This window comes from Dromiciops gliroides, chromosome X (genome assembly GCF_019393635.1).
Source record: "Dromiciops gliroides isolate mDroGli1 chromosome X, mDroGli1.pri, whole genome shotgun sequence".
Classification (NCBI taxonomy): domain Eukaryota; kingdom Metazoa; phylum Chordata; class Mammalia; order Microbiotheria; family Microbiotheriidae; genus Dromiciops; species Dromiciops gliroides.
Genome location: NC_057867.1, coordinates 45,520,892 through 45,535,322, shown reverse-complemented (window position 1 = coordinate 45,535,322; position 14,431 = coordinate 45,520,892). Strand labels below are relative to the sequence as shown.

Sequence of the window (14,431 nt, the reverse complement as noted above, 5' to 3'; positions counted from 1 at the left end):
AGCTTCACATTGATTTAAAAACACACAACAACATTTATTAAGCAGCTCATGTGTGTAGAGTGGCAGGTACTAGGGAAGAGTGGTTTAGATCCATCTGCCTTAGGAGCCAGCATTTTATAGTAGTGAGACCCTGGGCCAGTCATTCACCTTCTCTGGACAGTCAGTGCCTTTGTCTATAAAATGAAGATAGTCCTTAGAATACCTAGCTCATGGGGGGAGGGGGGAGGGGCGGTTAGGAGGAACTTCTGGGAAATCCAGACTGCTGGTAGGAACAGTGAAGTGTTTCGAGAGCTGGCCTCCAAGTCATCAAGGTGACAAGGCCAGAAGTCAGGTCCTACTGCAGACCTGTATGGGCAAGTCACTTCACCTCCCATTGTCCTGAAACTTCCCTCTACCCGTGAAATCCCAGGGCTGGCCTAAGATGGTGGTGGCGGTGGAGGCGATGGTGATGGTGATGATGGTGATGAAGATGAATATCTAGAAGGCCAGTCTAGCTTTTGAGCTTGAACTCTAGTTAGGAAAACAGGGCTAAATTCAGTGAACCAAATGACTTTCTCAAAGTCACATAAGTAGCAGACTCAGGATTTGAATCCAGAGCTTTTGACTCTAGATCTAGTGCTCTTTCCACCATACCATGAGCCTCCCTCTCAGGTCATCTTCTTGGAACTATGGCAGTAGTTTTTATATATTTCCCTTTGCCCATTGTCTTTCTTATTAACTTCCAGTTGCTTCAGAAACTCCTGCCTCCGTGTGTGTGTGTGTGTGTGTGTGTGTGTGTGTGTGTGTGTGTGTTAGCTATTTTCCTCAGCCCTGGCCCCTTCTTGTATTAAACCAGCTTACATTGATTTCTGTGTCTGTCACGCACCATCGGTTTTCCACTAGCTAGGGCTGATTTGAGGGGAGAAAAGGCCTGGATAATGCAAAAGCAATGGATAACCCCAAATGTTTTTATTGGCTTTGAAGTTCCTGAGGCAAGCTCTCATTCTGACACTCCCACTCACTGGCTTGGTGCCTAGCACTGACCTCCACCCAGTTCAACTTCAATGTCAGAGACTGCTAAGGCCTGGCCCACCCAGGGAGACTATGTGGTATGTAGTGGAAAGATTCCTGGGTGCACATCCTCATGCCTGTACTGACTAGCTGTCTGTATGACCTTGGACCAAGTTCCTTCTCCTCTCTGGGCCTCAGTTTTCTCCTCTGTAAAATTGGCTTTATAATCCCTGCATGGCCTAACATACTACCACATGGTTCTGTTACTGAGAAAGCCGCCTGCAACCCTTTGACGTGCTACAAAAGGGGGTGTTGTCATTAGTTGAGGAGGGATGATGTCTCAGATAAGCTGCTCACAGATAATGTAGAGTTGGCTGTGTGACCAGAGCCTAGACGTTCTTAAAAATTAATGAACTGAATGCTTATGTGGGATTGGAAAGGATACCAGAGTCCCAGCTGTTTGTGGCACCGTGCCGATGACACCGTCCTGCCATATTCTTTGCGCTTACCTCTTCCTGGTTCTTCAGGTGGAGAAGAGGCTCTATGGGAAGCTGGCTTTGGGGCCATTTCGAAGCACTTGGAGGTGGCCTCCCTTGCGGCATCCCCAGGCCCCCACCAGGCCCTTTGCTTGGAGCTTCCAGTCCTGCTAGGGCATCCCGGACACAGGACCATCTGCTGTGTCCAGGAGCGGCCAATAAGTGAATAGGAACTATGCTTTTTTTCCTCTCTCCAGGTGCCGATACTTGGCGGTTCAGCTTTCCCCTGCCATTCCTGTGTTTGCAGCTGTCCTTTTCCTCTTTTCCATGGCTACGCTGCTGCGGACAAGCTTCAGCGACCCTGGCGTGATTCCCCGGGCCCTGCCAGATGAAGCAGCTTTCATTGAAATGGAGATAGGTGAGCTGAGGGGGCATGCCCTGAATGATTGTGCAAGGATCACAACAGGCAGCTTCAGCCCTGGCCTTCTCGAGTCCATTCTCCTCCCAAGCCATTCCATGCCTGTCTTTGTGCTATTCCCAGAAGGTAGATGTGGGCGGCTGTATGTAGTAAAGCCTCACTCTTGCCAGATTTGATGGAGCTTGGAGTCGGAGCCAGGAAACTTGGCTCCATCTTGGTTTCCATCTTGGCTTAGTCCCTTATTAGCTCTACAGCCTTGGGCAGATCTTTCTGGGCCTCAGTTTCCTCATCTGTAAAATGGGAGGTAGCTACACTAGCACTTCCAGCTTCTCACAGGTGAGCTCCAGGAGAGCAAATGGATACACCCTGCATTTTGTAAACCCCACAGTACCCTGAATATGGCTTGTACCTGGCAAGGTGTCCCTTCCTAGGACCTGGGTTGTGGAGCCGGTACTGGTGATGACAAGCCATTCACATCTCAGTAACAAGAAGCTTTCCTCACATCAGCCCTTCAAGGCAGGCTTGATGTCTCCATCTTATCAAGGAGAAAGCTAAGAGTTAGGAAGGTCAGGTGACTTGCCAATGCTCACAGAGCTAAGGAGTGCCCAAGCTGGACCTCAAACCTAAGTCTAAGGGCCCTGGGATGCTGCAGCACCCTACCTCCTCCAAACTCTCATAAGGCTTATTGTAGCTGCCTGGTATCAGCCTTGTAGTTAGTGACTCTATGGCATTGTCCTTTTCCATCCATTTTGCAGATGGAAAAACGGAGTAGGGTGGCAACAAGGGTGGTCATGGCGGAATTTGTATCATGGCTGGGATCGTGAGCAATCCTGGAATCTAACTCTCATCCCATCCCATTCCATCCTTAACTGTATTTGGCAGCCTCTGAAAAATACGATTGTAAAGTCGCGCGTTCCATTTGCCTGTGACCATATTCCTTTCATCTTCCTGTCTCTTCAGGGGAGTAACATGTTCATAGACCATAGAATGGGCCTTGAAGGTCCAACCTTGTCCCCTGTTTTACAGATGAAGAAAGCAGCTCAGATATGGGGTAAATGACTTGCCCAAAGTCGTCCAGGTAGTAGGTAGCAGAGCCAGTTGTGACTGGGGGGCTGCAGGCTATGCGTGGACAGCAATGGGCAAGGGGGTGGGGATTGGGGCACTGCTCTTTGTTACCTGTGACATCATGGGCAAGTCCCTGAGTAAATCTAATTGTCACAGTTCTTTGTTATTAGGGATGACTCCCTGCTCCCAGGGAGTCGGGATAGAGGGGAAATTGTAATTGACAATAAGGAAAAAAAAGTTGCCATGTGCCATCCCCAAAGGATCCCAGGCTGTTCGAGCAGGAAGGATCTTGGGAATGATGATGATCCCCCACCCCACCCCCCTCCAGTATAAGGAAAAATGAAAGCCAGATTCCTAATGACATGGAAGCCGAGCAAAGCAGATCCCCCGAGATCCCCTTCCCCCCCTCCCTGTCAGCTTCACCACTGGGCCTCTGGGATCATGTTTGATCGTTGCCTTGGTCAGAGTTCTCTAAGCTTTTCAAAACTGTTTGTTTTTACAAAGTCGAAGGGATAGTGTACATTGGTCTCCTGGTTCTTCTCACTTCACTCTGCTTGGGTTGTAAAGTATAATAAGCACAGACAGTTCTCACTTTATCTCTGAGATATAGCCTAGGAATGGTATCACTGGGTCAAAGGGTGGCAATTATTTTTAAACCACAGTGGGTTAGAATGAATTGTTTTGAGAACTATTTGGCTGAAATCCCCTGGGATCACTTGGCATGATCCGTGTTGAAAATCCAGGTTGAGAAAGGCTGATTTGGGGTTGGGGGAATGTGACAGCACAACTCCTCTCTCTTTTGAGTGAACTTGGCAGTTACTGTCAGAAAGGTGTCAAGGACCACTGGGCTGGTTTGAGTCACCTACAGTTGGGATTGGATCTTGTCTTTCAGAGGCAACCAATGGCACGGTGCCACAGGGTCAGCGCCCACCCCCTCGCATCAAGAATTTCCAGATCAACAACCAGATCGTGAAACTAAAGTATTGTTATACGTGCAAGATCTTCAGGCCCCCCCGGGCTTCCCATTGCAGCATCTGTGACAATTGTGTGGGTAAGCAGAACATTCTGAGGGGTTACCCTGGCCAGCTTGATCCTAGGCGTGGGTGGGAGTGTTTGGGTGCTGAGAGACAGCTCTTCTTAGGAGGATCCATCAGCTTCGCTTTATGTAATAGCGTGACAATTTGGGAGACCATCTAGTTCCGGGTGTTCTTCATCTTTTTGTGTTTGGTACTCTGGTGAAGGCTACCAACTCCTCAGAAGACCTTCATAAAAATAAGGAAGTCTTTGTTTCCTCATCTAAGTTCACAGAGTCCTTGGGAATTAGTGGGTCTCAGGTTAATCATCCCTGGTCTAGACTAACCTCATTTTGCAAGGAACCAAGAAAGGCCACATTGGGCAAGGGACTTGGCTAAGGTCCCACAGCTAGCATGTAGCAGAGCCAGGAACGAAACCCAGGTGTCTGGGCTCCAAAGCCAGGACTTTGCCCACCACAGATACCTGATGAATGGCTCTTGGGCGAAGTTTCCGGCTTCTAGTCATGGCTGGGGAAAGGTATCTGGTCATGTGAATTCTAATCCAGGGTGCAGACTCTTTCCCAGAGTTACCAGTTGTGTAAATCTGTACTTCCCTTGAACTGAATTTGTTGAAAGAAACAAGGGGGTATGAGAGCTTTTGTCCACTGGAGGGCAGTAATGCCAGGCTTTACTGGGCTGGCAGCTGTGCATTGTGTGTCAGCACCCGACTAGTCCGGCCAGTTCTGCATGCCTTCTGGGCCACAGCCAGTCCTCCCGGTTAGTTGGGCCATTGTCTAGAGGCACATTTGTTAAATTCCTGTTCTTGCTAAGAGCCCACATGGCATCCTTGAGCACATTGCGTTCCTCTTACTCCCCAGGTGTCTGTACCATGGTTAGGTGGGCCAGAGGATTCTCCTTTTAGGAGGTGGGAAAAGTTACTTACATGTCTAGAGAATCCTAGGAGTGGAACATCATATAACGGTGGCTTACACTCAATCCTTTTTGGTCAAAGAGCCCTCATTCCTTCCTCTGATTTTCTTTTTATATCAACCCCAATTTCAATATGGCAGGTTTGCTATTTTCATACAATGGGTTTACTCCAAGTTCAGAGCACACTCTTTGTCCAAACCTGTGATTCTTGAGCAGCATGGCAGAGTGCAAAGACCAATGGGATCTTGGCTGGCTTTGACACTTCTGGGCTCTGTAACCAAGCTTGCTCAAGTCCCTTCTCTTCTCTGAGCCTTAGTTTGGTCATCTATAAAACAGGGATAATACCATCAGCACTATCTACTTTCTGGTGAGGGTGCTGGGAGGCTCAAATCAGAATGGATACAAGGGACTTGGTAAAGTACTGGGCATGGGAACCATGATGCTCTAACACCACAGCCCCATGAGATAGCTAATTATAAGTAGTTCACCCATTTCCTACAGGAGGAAACCCAGGACTCAGGCAAAGGAAATGATTTGCTTGTGCTCACTCACAGAGCTCTTAAGCAGCAGAGGTGGGCTTAGAACCTTGGGTTTCTGGGTCTTCATCCTACATTCTTTCCATAGCACCAAACTGCTTTCCAAGTTGCTTAATGTGATTTTTCCTGGGCCCCCAACTTCAGCGTAAACTAGGGCAAGTCTCAGTTTCTTTCTCTGTAAAATGAGAGCATTGGATTAGGTGATTTTTATGGCCTGTTCTTGCTCCTGATCCCTCTGGTCTTAAAGGTGTGTGTGTGTGTGTGTGTGTGCGTGCGTGTATATGAACACATACACATGTGCATTCATTGTGGTATATTGGAGCACTATGGAAAATGGGAACTGCTTTTGTTATAAATTGTTGGTTCTGAAGACATCCCCTTTTACCACCACCAATACACACACACACACACACACACACACACACACAATGAACTGTATTGTGGCCATTTGGTCTGGATGAATGATCATTCTCATAGTTGTATTTTTAAGAGAAGCATTTGTAGATCAGCCCATGGCTTGCAGATGCTATTTGGACTCTCCTTGCCTCAGTTTCCTCCTTTTTAAATAGAGATGAGATTATTCACTCTATTTATGTCTTAGAGCTATTGTGAGGGTCAGTTGACATGATGAACGTTTTTATAAAAATATACAAGGTTTTATAAAATTAGAAAGTACTACCCATGATTTACTAAAGTCTTAATGTTTATCCCTATTAAGTGATAAATGGAGTTACTAGACTATGAAGAATGAGCTAACATAATAGTGAGACTCTCTCTGTTTGGGATATATGTCAGGAAGGGGTGGGGTGGAGTGGGGTGGGGGTAGTGTCCAGAGAATCTTTGGTCCCGAGCTTTCTTTCCCTCTGCCCTTCCCAGAGCGCTTTGACCATCATTGTCCCTGGGTCGGAAATTGTGTCGGCAAGAGGAACTACCGTTACTTCTACCTCTTCATCCTTTCTCTCTCCCTCCTTACCATCTATGTCTTCACCTTCAACATAGTCTACGTGGCCCTCAGTGAGTAAAGAATGAGATGGAACATTTGGAATTTGGCAGGGGCAGTGGAGGGGGGGAGAGAAGCTGATGTCAGCCTTGGATCTGATTGCTTTTCTGAGATGGGATATCGCTATAGCTGGCTCTCTGAGTTTGGTGGAGATGAGAATTACTGGGAACGTGAGAGGCCTCCTCAGCCTTATTCACTTCAGCAAGTCTTTGTTGAGGCCAACTCAGGGTCAGTCCAATGTGGTAAAACCACCTTAGTAGATTAGTGTATTAGAAAGAGCCCTGGATTTGGAGTTAAAATATCAGGGTTCAAATCCCAGTTTTGCTGGAAGTGACCTTGGGCAAGTCACTTAACCTCTGTTGGCTTCAGTTTCTGAGAGGGCAGAACTGGATGGCTTCTCGGGTCCCTTCTGGCCTTGGACCTTCTGATCACAGTTCATATTTTTTCCTTTTTACTTCCTGCATTAGCCTTACCCTTGAGGGAGCCTTTGGCAATTAGGCCACGTGCAGGGGGCATTTCTGAGTCCTGTAAATGGAGGGAGCAAGGCTGTTTAGTCTCCATACATCCCACACCCAGTCCCTTACACATACATAGACAGCTGTGGGGCTTCACCTGGCCTAGAGGAAAGGAAGGTGGAGTGGAAGGGGGGGATTCTTATCAGTGGTTGAAATTAAGGAGATCCAAGGTCTGGGCCAGGGGAAGCCCCTCAAAAATGCTACAGGAGAGATGGGAAACATTGGCCTGTCCAGAGGTCAGAATAAAGGGGCCTCCACCTGTCAGTGCTGTGTGACCAGAGAAAGAGAAGGGGAGAGGATGGGCTGCTGATCAAGTGCAAGATCACTAACAAACTTTTCTCTCTACCTCTTTCCTGCAGAGTCCTTGAAAATCGGCTTCCTGGAGACGTTGAAAGAAACTCCTGGAACATATCCTTGCCCTGGAAAGGCCCTCTGTTTGTGTCCCTTCTCACTTGGTTCTCTCTGATTCCTTATCCCCGAATTCCTTGGTCTTGGACCCTTTTGGGGCTTTCCAAGGCCAGATAACACGACATGTATAGAGTTGACCAAAACGAATGCCAGAACTGGGGAGGAACCTTAGCAACTATGTCACCACCATCCCCATTTTCCAGCTGGTCAAAATGGGGCCTAGAGAAGGATTGTTTGTCCTTCGTTCTCAAAGCGGACCATGACATTGGGAGGTGATGTCATGACTTGCACTGAATTGGATTGAAGTGAGGGAGGGCTGTGCAAAGTCACCAGCCTAACCTTTCAAGCTAGATTCGATGATCTTCTGTGTTCCTTAACTTGGCCTCACTGTGCTGGAAGTGCTCATTTGCTTCTTCACCCTCTGGTCTGTGGTGGGGCTGACAGGATTCCATACTTTCCTAGTGGCCCTCAACCAGACAACAAATGAAGATGTGAGTCCGGGCTTCCCCCTTCATGCCATACTCCTCCCTCTCTGCCCCAGGGCCTCCTTTCTTTCAACGCAACAGAAAATTGCCTCTTTAAGGCTCTCCACATACACGCATATCATAGGTAGACTCTGGAGGAATCCCAGCCTTGGAGAAAGGGAGACACGGAAACCTTGAACCCTGCCTTATCCAGAGTTGTCGAATATATTTGAAAGTATAAGCAGGTTCAGATCAGGTGCCAAGGTGTAATGAGTAACAGTGGGGAGACTAGAGCATTCAGGATCTATTTTTAACCTGCAGCGTTGGCAACAGAGAGACAGAGAAGCTGTTCCCTATTCGAGATGATTTGGGCTTGAAAGATCATGGATGGGGCTGGCCTGGGGCTGCGCTTCCGATGACCTTATTCAGTCTGGCAAACATTTGCTTAAGTCTCCTGTATGGGCAGGACAATTAAGTTCTTCGGGCTGTCAGCACTGTGATCAGTGACCTCAGCAGTGCCAGGCAATAGGGAGCGTAGACCCAAAGGAAATAATGAGGGAGGGAAGGGCCTTTCTTTCAAAGAGCTGATAATCCAGGTTTGAAGAGAGCACCCCCACGGGAAATGACTTGTCTATATACAGAGAAACATGAATCCGTACAACTGGAGGGAATTCCCGTCAGGGCGGAGTGAGGGCTGTGGCTAAACAGAGAAAGCTTACTTGGGAAGAAAGGGGATGGGCATGGAGGAGGAGGGTGTTCCAGCTGGCAGAGATGACCTGTGCCATATACAGCATAATATCATCTAGCTATCTAGCTCCATAAAAGCAGGGATCCTCTGTCTAATTGTCAGACACGCATACACACACACACACACACACGAACATGTGTGCTCTAGCTCACATGTGTTTGTGCAAACATATGTACACACAGAGGTGCACCACATGCCCATATATACCCTGAGCACAGCACTCTGTACACAATGGGCACTTAATACATGTTTTCTTGCATTATCTACACTTCTAGACGATGCCAGGGATTATCCAGTTCAGTGAAGACTTAAGCACCTACTGTGTATACCACACCACTCAGTGTTGAGGGGGGAAATAGTCCAAGAAATAGGTGCTTAATACATTTGTTGAATTGTATGCCAAGGCACATGGGGTGAGTGTTGTTCGAATATATGGAAAGGAAGTGGGTTTTTATTGTTGGGGCAAAGGGTCCAGGGGAATAAAGATGGAGGAAGATTAAGGGATGGGATTCTGAGCTGGACAGGAAGGCCCTCAGAGGCCAGTGTGGGGCGTCTAGATTTGGCAGGAGTCTTTGCCCTTGTCTTGCAGATTAAAGGTTCTTGGACAGGGAAGAACCGAGTGCAGAACCCATACAGTCACGGCAACATCCTAAAGAACTGCTGTGAGGTGCTGTGTGGCCCCTTGCCTCCCAGGTACGAGTGGTGCGGGTGGGCATGGCCCCATTTCCTCTGCTGACTTCTCCTGGGGGTGGTCTTTTCTTTCTTTTTTGCCAAGCCTTGGTGCTCTCTCTGGAGCCATCTTAGGTAGACTGTATATCAGCTCCCACTTTTCTTGAAATGAGGCTAGGAGAGGGGAGGACAAATATTGTTTTGTTTGGGGTTTTTTGTGGGGCAGTGTGGGTTAAGTGACTTGCCCAGGGTCACACAGCTAGTAAGTGTCAAGTGTCTGAGGCTGGATTTGAACTCAGGTCCTCCTGAGTCCAGGGCTGGTGCTTTATCTACTGCACCACCTAGCTGCCCCCGGGATGACAAATATTAATATCCTTCCCTTATGGCTAGAGAAAGTGAAGCTCAGATAAGTGACTTGTGCTGAGTTTAAGTGCCGGAGTTCAATCTGGGCTGTTTCCACCTTCTTGGTGTCCTGGCCCTCCTCCTCGCCAGGCAGTCTTATGAAAGCTGTGGATTGGGGCAGCTAGGTGGTGCTGCAGTGGATAAAGCACCAGCCCTGGATTCAGGAGGACCTGAGTTCAAATCCAGCCTCAGACACTTGACATTTACTAGCTGTGTGACCCTGGGCAAGTCACTTAGCCCTCATTGCCCTGCAAAAAAAAAGAAAGAAAGAAAGAAAGAAAGAAAGAAAGCAAGCTGTGGATGAGCTCTCTCAGGATCATGTTTGTCAATGCATAAAAAATAGAGGAAGACAAAGGAAACTAGCTATATTGAAATGGACTTCTTCAAATGTATGTATTTTGAAAAGTTCACTGACTCCAGGTCCTGAACCCCAGCTTTAAAATCTGACTGATCTTGCTCTGGTTGGGAAGGAGCCTGGCTGCCACAGGTGGCTGCTGATTTCAAATCCAGATTGGCATGAACCAGACCCTGTAGTGTGGAAAGTCTGAAAAGATAATGGCTGAAATCAGAGGGAGGAGAGAGGGAAATGGGAACTTGTCCCCCAAGCAGAGGGTAGTCAGCCTAGGGGCCTGAGGAAGCCCCAGAGGAGAGGTTATATGAGCACCAACAAAAGTTCTACTTTCCACAATGGTGAGTAAACTGTAGGACTTCATTCCCCCAGATGGTGAGACAGGCTGAAACACCATGCCGCCATGCTGGAGTATAAGGGGGAACAAGGATACCACAAAAGGTGACTCTCCTCCCCTAAGGCTGATGGCAAAAAGGAGGCTGAGTCAAGGCATTGTGGTACAGTGGGCACTGGAGGTGGGCCTGCCCTCTATTACTTCCCAGTTCTAGGGCCTTGGGCAGATTTTTTTCCTTTCTTGTAGTTTGTTTTTCCTCCCTTTGTAAAGGGAGAGTGTTGGAGTAGATGATCTCTTGAGTTCAGTCTAAAGGTCTACTATGTCTGTGGTCTTATGAGCTCTAGCTACCCCCTAAACCATCCCTTAGTGTTTGTGTCTGACACTGGATCCTGGGGTGACTGGCTGAGGGCTCCCATTTCTGAGAGCACTGGATTCAGTCAGAAGAGTTGGCCTTGAGACCCAATGCTGCTACTTACTGGCTAGTTTCTTCCCCTCTCTGGACCTTGATGGCCTTTTGTATAAAAGGAGGGGATTGGGGGTAGCTAGGTGGTACAGTAGATAAAGCACTGGCCCTGGATTCAGGAGGACCTGAGTTCAAATCTGACCTCAGACGACACTAGCTGTGTGATCCTGGGCAAGTCACTTAATCCCAATTGCCTCAACAAAAACAATAAACAAACAAAAACAAATTGATAAAAAAAAAAGCCAAACACATAAAAGGAGGGGATTGCTCTTCAATGATACGTAGGGTCACCTTTGATACTGTGACCTCTTCACCCCCCCTCCCCAGTTAATGTCTCATCTCACCCTGCCCTCCCGCATGCAACAGGGTTGCTGATAAGAGTGGGAAATATTTTAGAACCTTGGGAGCCAGAGCCGGCCCTTCTTGGGGAAAACTATTTCCAGTCAGAGGGGAAGAAAGGGCTTTAATGAAGACCTGTTAACCTGTTATTAGCCAAAGAGGGGGGAAAGGGGAGAGAAGAATAGATTCATCTTTGCCTCTCCTCTGCAGTGTGCTGGATCGACGGGGCATATTGCCACTGGAAGAAAGTGGAACTCGACCCTCAAGCACTCAAGAGCCCAGTAGTAGCTCATTTCCACAGAGCCCAGTAAGTGTTCCTATGTCTTCCCCATCAGACAAAATAACAGCTCCCGTTTCTTGGGCACTTTGAAGGCTTGTGATGTGATGCGGTGAGGTGGCTGTCGTGAGAGTGCTTGCTTTTTCCTTCAGAAAAAATTGGAATGCTATGCCAATGGGAGGGAAGAGTGAATATCACAGGTGAAGATTTCTTTGGTGTAGGCTCTCTTCTCTATAGCTTTAGCCATGTTTCGACACCTGTAGCAACAACGTTTGTTGTCACATAATTGCCTAAAAGTGCAAGCGTTCTTTTCGTTATACAGATGAGGAAACAGGTCCACAGAGGGAAAAAGGACCCCGCAGGTCACCTGACTGGCTGGAAATTGAACTCAGGTCTACTGACTTAAGACTTGTCCTCTCACACTGTACTTTTTCCCTCTCTTCTGGCTGCCTTGATGAGAGCAGCTCTGGTGGAGGTGGTCTCCTTTTGCAGTAGCATGTAGTGGGAAGAGTATCTGACTTGTCAGGAGAGAAGTGGATTGTTTCCTCCCCTCCACACTCTGGGCAAGTCATTAACCTCCCAATGCCCTAGGGCAACTCTCTTAAGACTAGAAGTTGTAGAAGAGTGCCTGAAGTCATTGGTAGTCTTCCAAGTTCCTGTCCTGTACACGAATTGCCTGTTCAGTATTTTGGACTGGATGCCCCATAGGCATCTCAAACTTAACTCATTATCTTTCCTCCCAAACCCAAACCCTCCCTTCCAAACTTCCCTATTTCTCTTGAGGACAGGCACGCCCAGATTTGAAAGCTTGAGGTCATACCTCACATAGCCAATGAGTTGCCAGCTCTTGTTGATTCTACTTCCACATCTCTCCCATCTGTCCCCTTCTCTCCCCCCACACCACAGCTCTCCTCAGTTAGGTTCTCATCCGGACTATTGCAATAGCTTCCTAACTGCACCCTTGCACCCACTCTTTCCCCTCTCCAGTTCAGCCAGACATGTCGAATGCTTAGCCCAAGGGTCTCTGTTTCCTCCTCTGTAAAATGAGAGGTGTTTACCCTGTGTTTGGTTTTGTTATAGTAATAATAAAAGAAAATGAAGACACTGGCCTTAGATGGTCTCTCGGGTCCCGTGAGCAGATTTGGAAGTTGAATCTAGATTCCAAAGTCGGAGGGAACTTTCATTTCAGTCTGTTCTCTTTTCTCCCTCAGGTAGTGCCCACAGAGCCATTGAGCTCGAATGAGCTGCCCCTGAAAGCCTGTGTTCCTGAGGAGATGCAGTCCAGTGTTGTGGCCCAGCAGGGTCCCGAGTCCCCAGAGACTCCCCAGGAGACCTCTGGAGCTGAGAAGTAGCTTCTCTGCACAGCAGAGAGAGAGAGAGAGACCTGTGTTTTTCTTGAATGAGAACGGAGAGCGATTGAGGGGGAGAAGACAACCTTGAGACAGAGGGCAAGTGAGCCATCCCTTCTGCCATTTTCCTTTGGTCTCTGTTCACCCGATTCTGGATTGGAGTATTCTCTATACAAGCTCTTTTTCCTGGAGTCAAGGAAGTAGCAGAGTGATGTCCATTACATATAGTAGCTTGAAACCTGGGTTTCAAGGGCCTTGGCTTCCGAGTTCCCTTCCGGGTCACTTCTCTGGCTCTGCTAAGGGATGGAGGGAGAGTCATTGACATCCCATTACCTGTCCCTGGACCAGAGACAGCCTCACAGGCTTCTGTCCATTGAATCCCCAAAGGGCCCAAATGGAGGCAATTTGAGGCCGACTTCTGCCCCTAGATGGAGGAGAGGAATGGGGATGGGGACAGAGCTGTGACTGGCCGAGTTTGGGTGCCATTGGGGCCATGCCAGTTCATGCCTGTGGGGTGGGCTCCTTCTATCTGGGCACTTGTATTTATTAATGTAGTTCTTCCTTCTTCAGTCTTCCTCCCCATTCTCTACCTCTCTAACTCCCTTCTTTTTCAATTAGATAGAAGTTAGTAGGAATAGTTAGTGAGTTACCAATTTGCAGTTTTCATAGCCCAACCCAAAACTTTGTAATGTCTGTGCCACCCTCAGTAAGAAATTGTGTGATGCCAATAGCTACAGCCCCACCGTTCTCTCTGTCTCTTTCTCTCTCTGTCTCTCTGTCTCTTTCTCCCTCCCCTCTTTTCTAATAACCCTTTTCAGACTTCTGCTCCATTTGGGAGCAGTAAGAACAGTTAAAGTCTGCACTTTGGTGCATCCTTTTCTGCGAGGGGTTCGTGAGGGTTCATAAATCTGCCCCTTCCCCGCCCCCGCCCCCATCCCCAACTTCAAGTTCAGTCCAGGAGACCCGCAGTGGTCTCAAGTGCACAAATGAATAAACTGAGGCACAAAGGAATGGCTTCAGAGCCGGGTGAGAAGGGAGGGGAACCTCCTGCCGGTTGACTCACAGGCCTTGGCCAGTGTTTCCTTCTTCCTTCTCCTTCTTCCCTTAGGGCTAACTCTCATACATAGCACTTCTGCTGGTCTCTGTAAATGCAGAGGCCCAGGATGATCCCCCACCCCCCAGTGGTGGGCTGGCTCCCCCATCCAGCATTTGGGGGACCGGTTTTCTCCAGCCCTCAGCTGCGCTTCAGGGATAAGGATTTGTGTATCAAATGCAGCTGTGTTCCTGAGAGAGTCTGTGTTCTCTCCCCTCCCTTTCTAAACTGGGGTCCTGTGGAGATGACTTTAGTGGGGAGAGGGTTAACCAGGGCTTTTTATCTGTTTGAAGGTGATTAAACTGTGTTGATGCAAACTATCTGCCTCCTTACCTTTTCCAACTCTTGCGGAGCTTTGTGTGGTGTGTACGTGTGTTGGGTTGGGGGCCAGGAACTGCCTGTGGAAACGCTCCTAATCAGGCCTGTGTTTGCCTCGTATTGGGCTGGTGTACGGGGAAGATGACTGACTCCATGCTTTAGGGCGCCCACCGTCTGTCGTGGGGATGCTTAGCTGCTCACCTCACTGTGAGCAGGTTTGCCTTGAGCCTGGCCCAGGTAGAGAGGTCGTGTGGTGAGAATGAGGTAGCAGGGGC

The 14,431-nt window shown here is 48.3% G+C and overlaps 1 protein-coding gene across 2 annotated transcripts in view; it reads left to right on the top strand.

Moving 5' to 3' along the window:
- Positions 1–14,155, top strand: part of ZDHHC9 (zinc finger DHHC-type palmitoyltransferase 9) — a 36,934-nt gene extending 22,779 nt beyond the window's left edge. The window contains exons 3-10 of one of the 2 annotated variants that reach the window (XM_043974295.1): positions 1,724–1,884; positions 3,818–4,000; positions 6,305–6,442; positions 7,303–7,351; positions 7,740–7,842; positions 9,153–9,256; positions 11,330–11,426; positions 12,608–14,155. In XM_043974295.1, the coding sequence (XP_043830230.1) occupies positions 1,724–1,884; positions 3,818–4,000; positions 6,305–6,442; positions 7,303–7,351; positions 7,740–7,842; positions 9,153–9,256; positions 11,330–11,426; positions 12,608–12,748 (976 nt within the window). In that variant the 3' untranslated portion in view covers positions 12,749–14,155. The remainder of the gene's footprint in view (positions 1–1,723; positions 1,885–3,817; positions 4,001–6,304; positions 6,443–7,302; positions 7,352–7,739; positions 7,843–9,152; positions 9,257–11,329; positions 11,427–12,607) is intronic. The other variant, XM_043974296.1, reaches the window with a different exon arrangement.
- Positions 14,156–14,431: the final 276 nt, after the last annotated feature.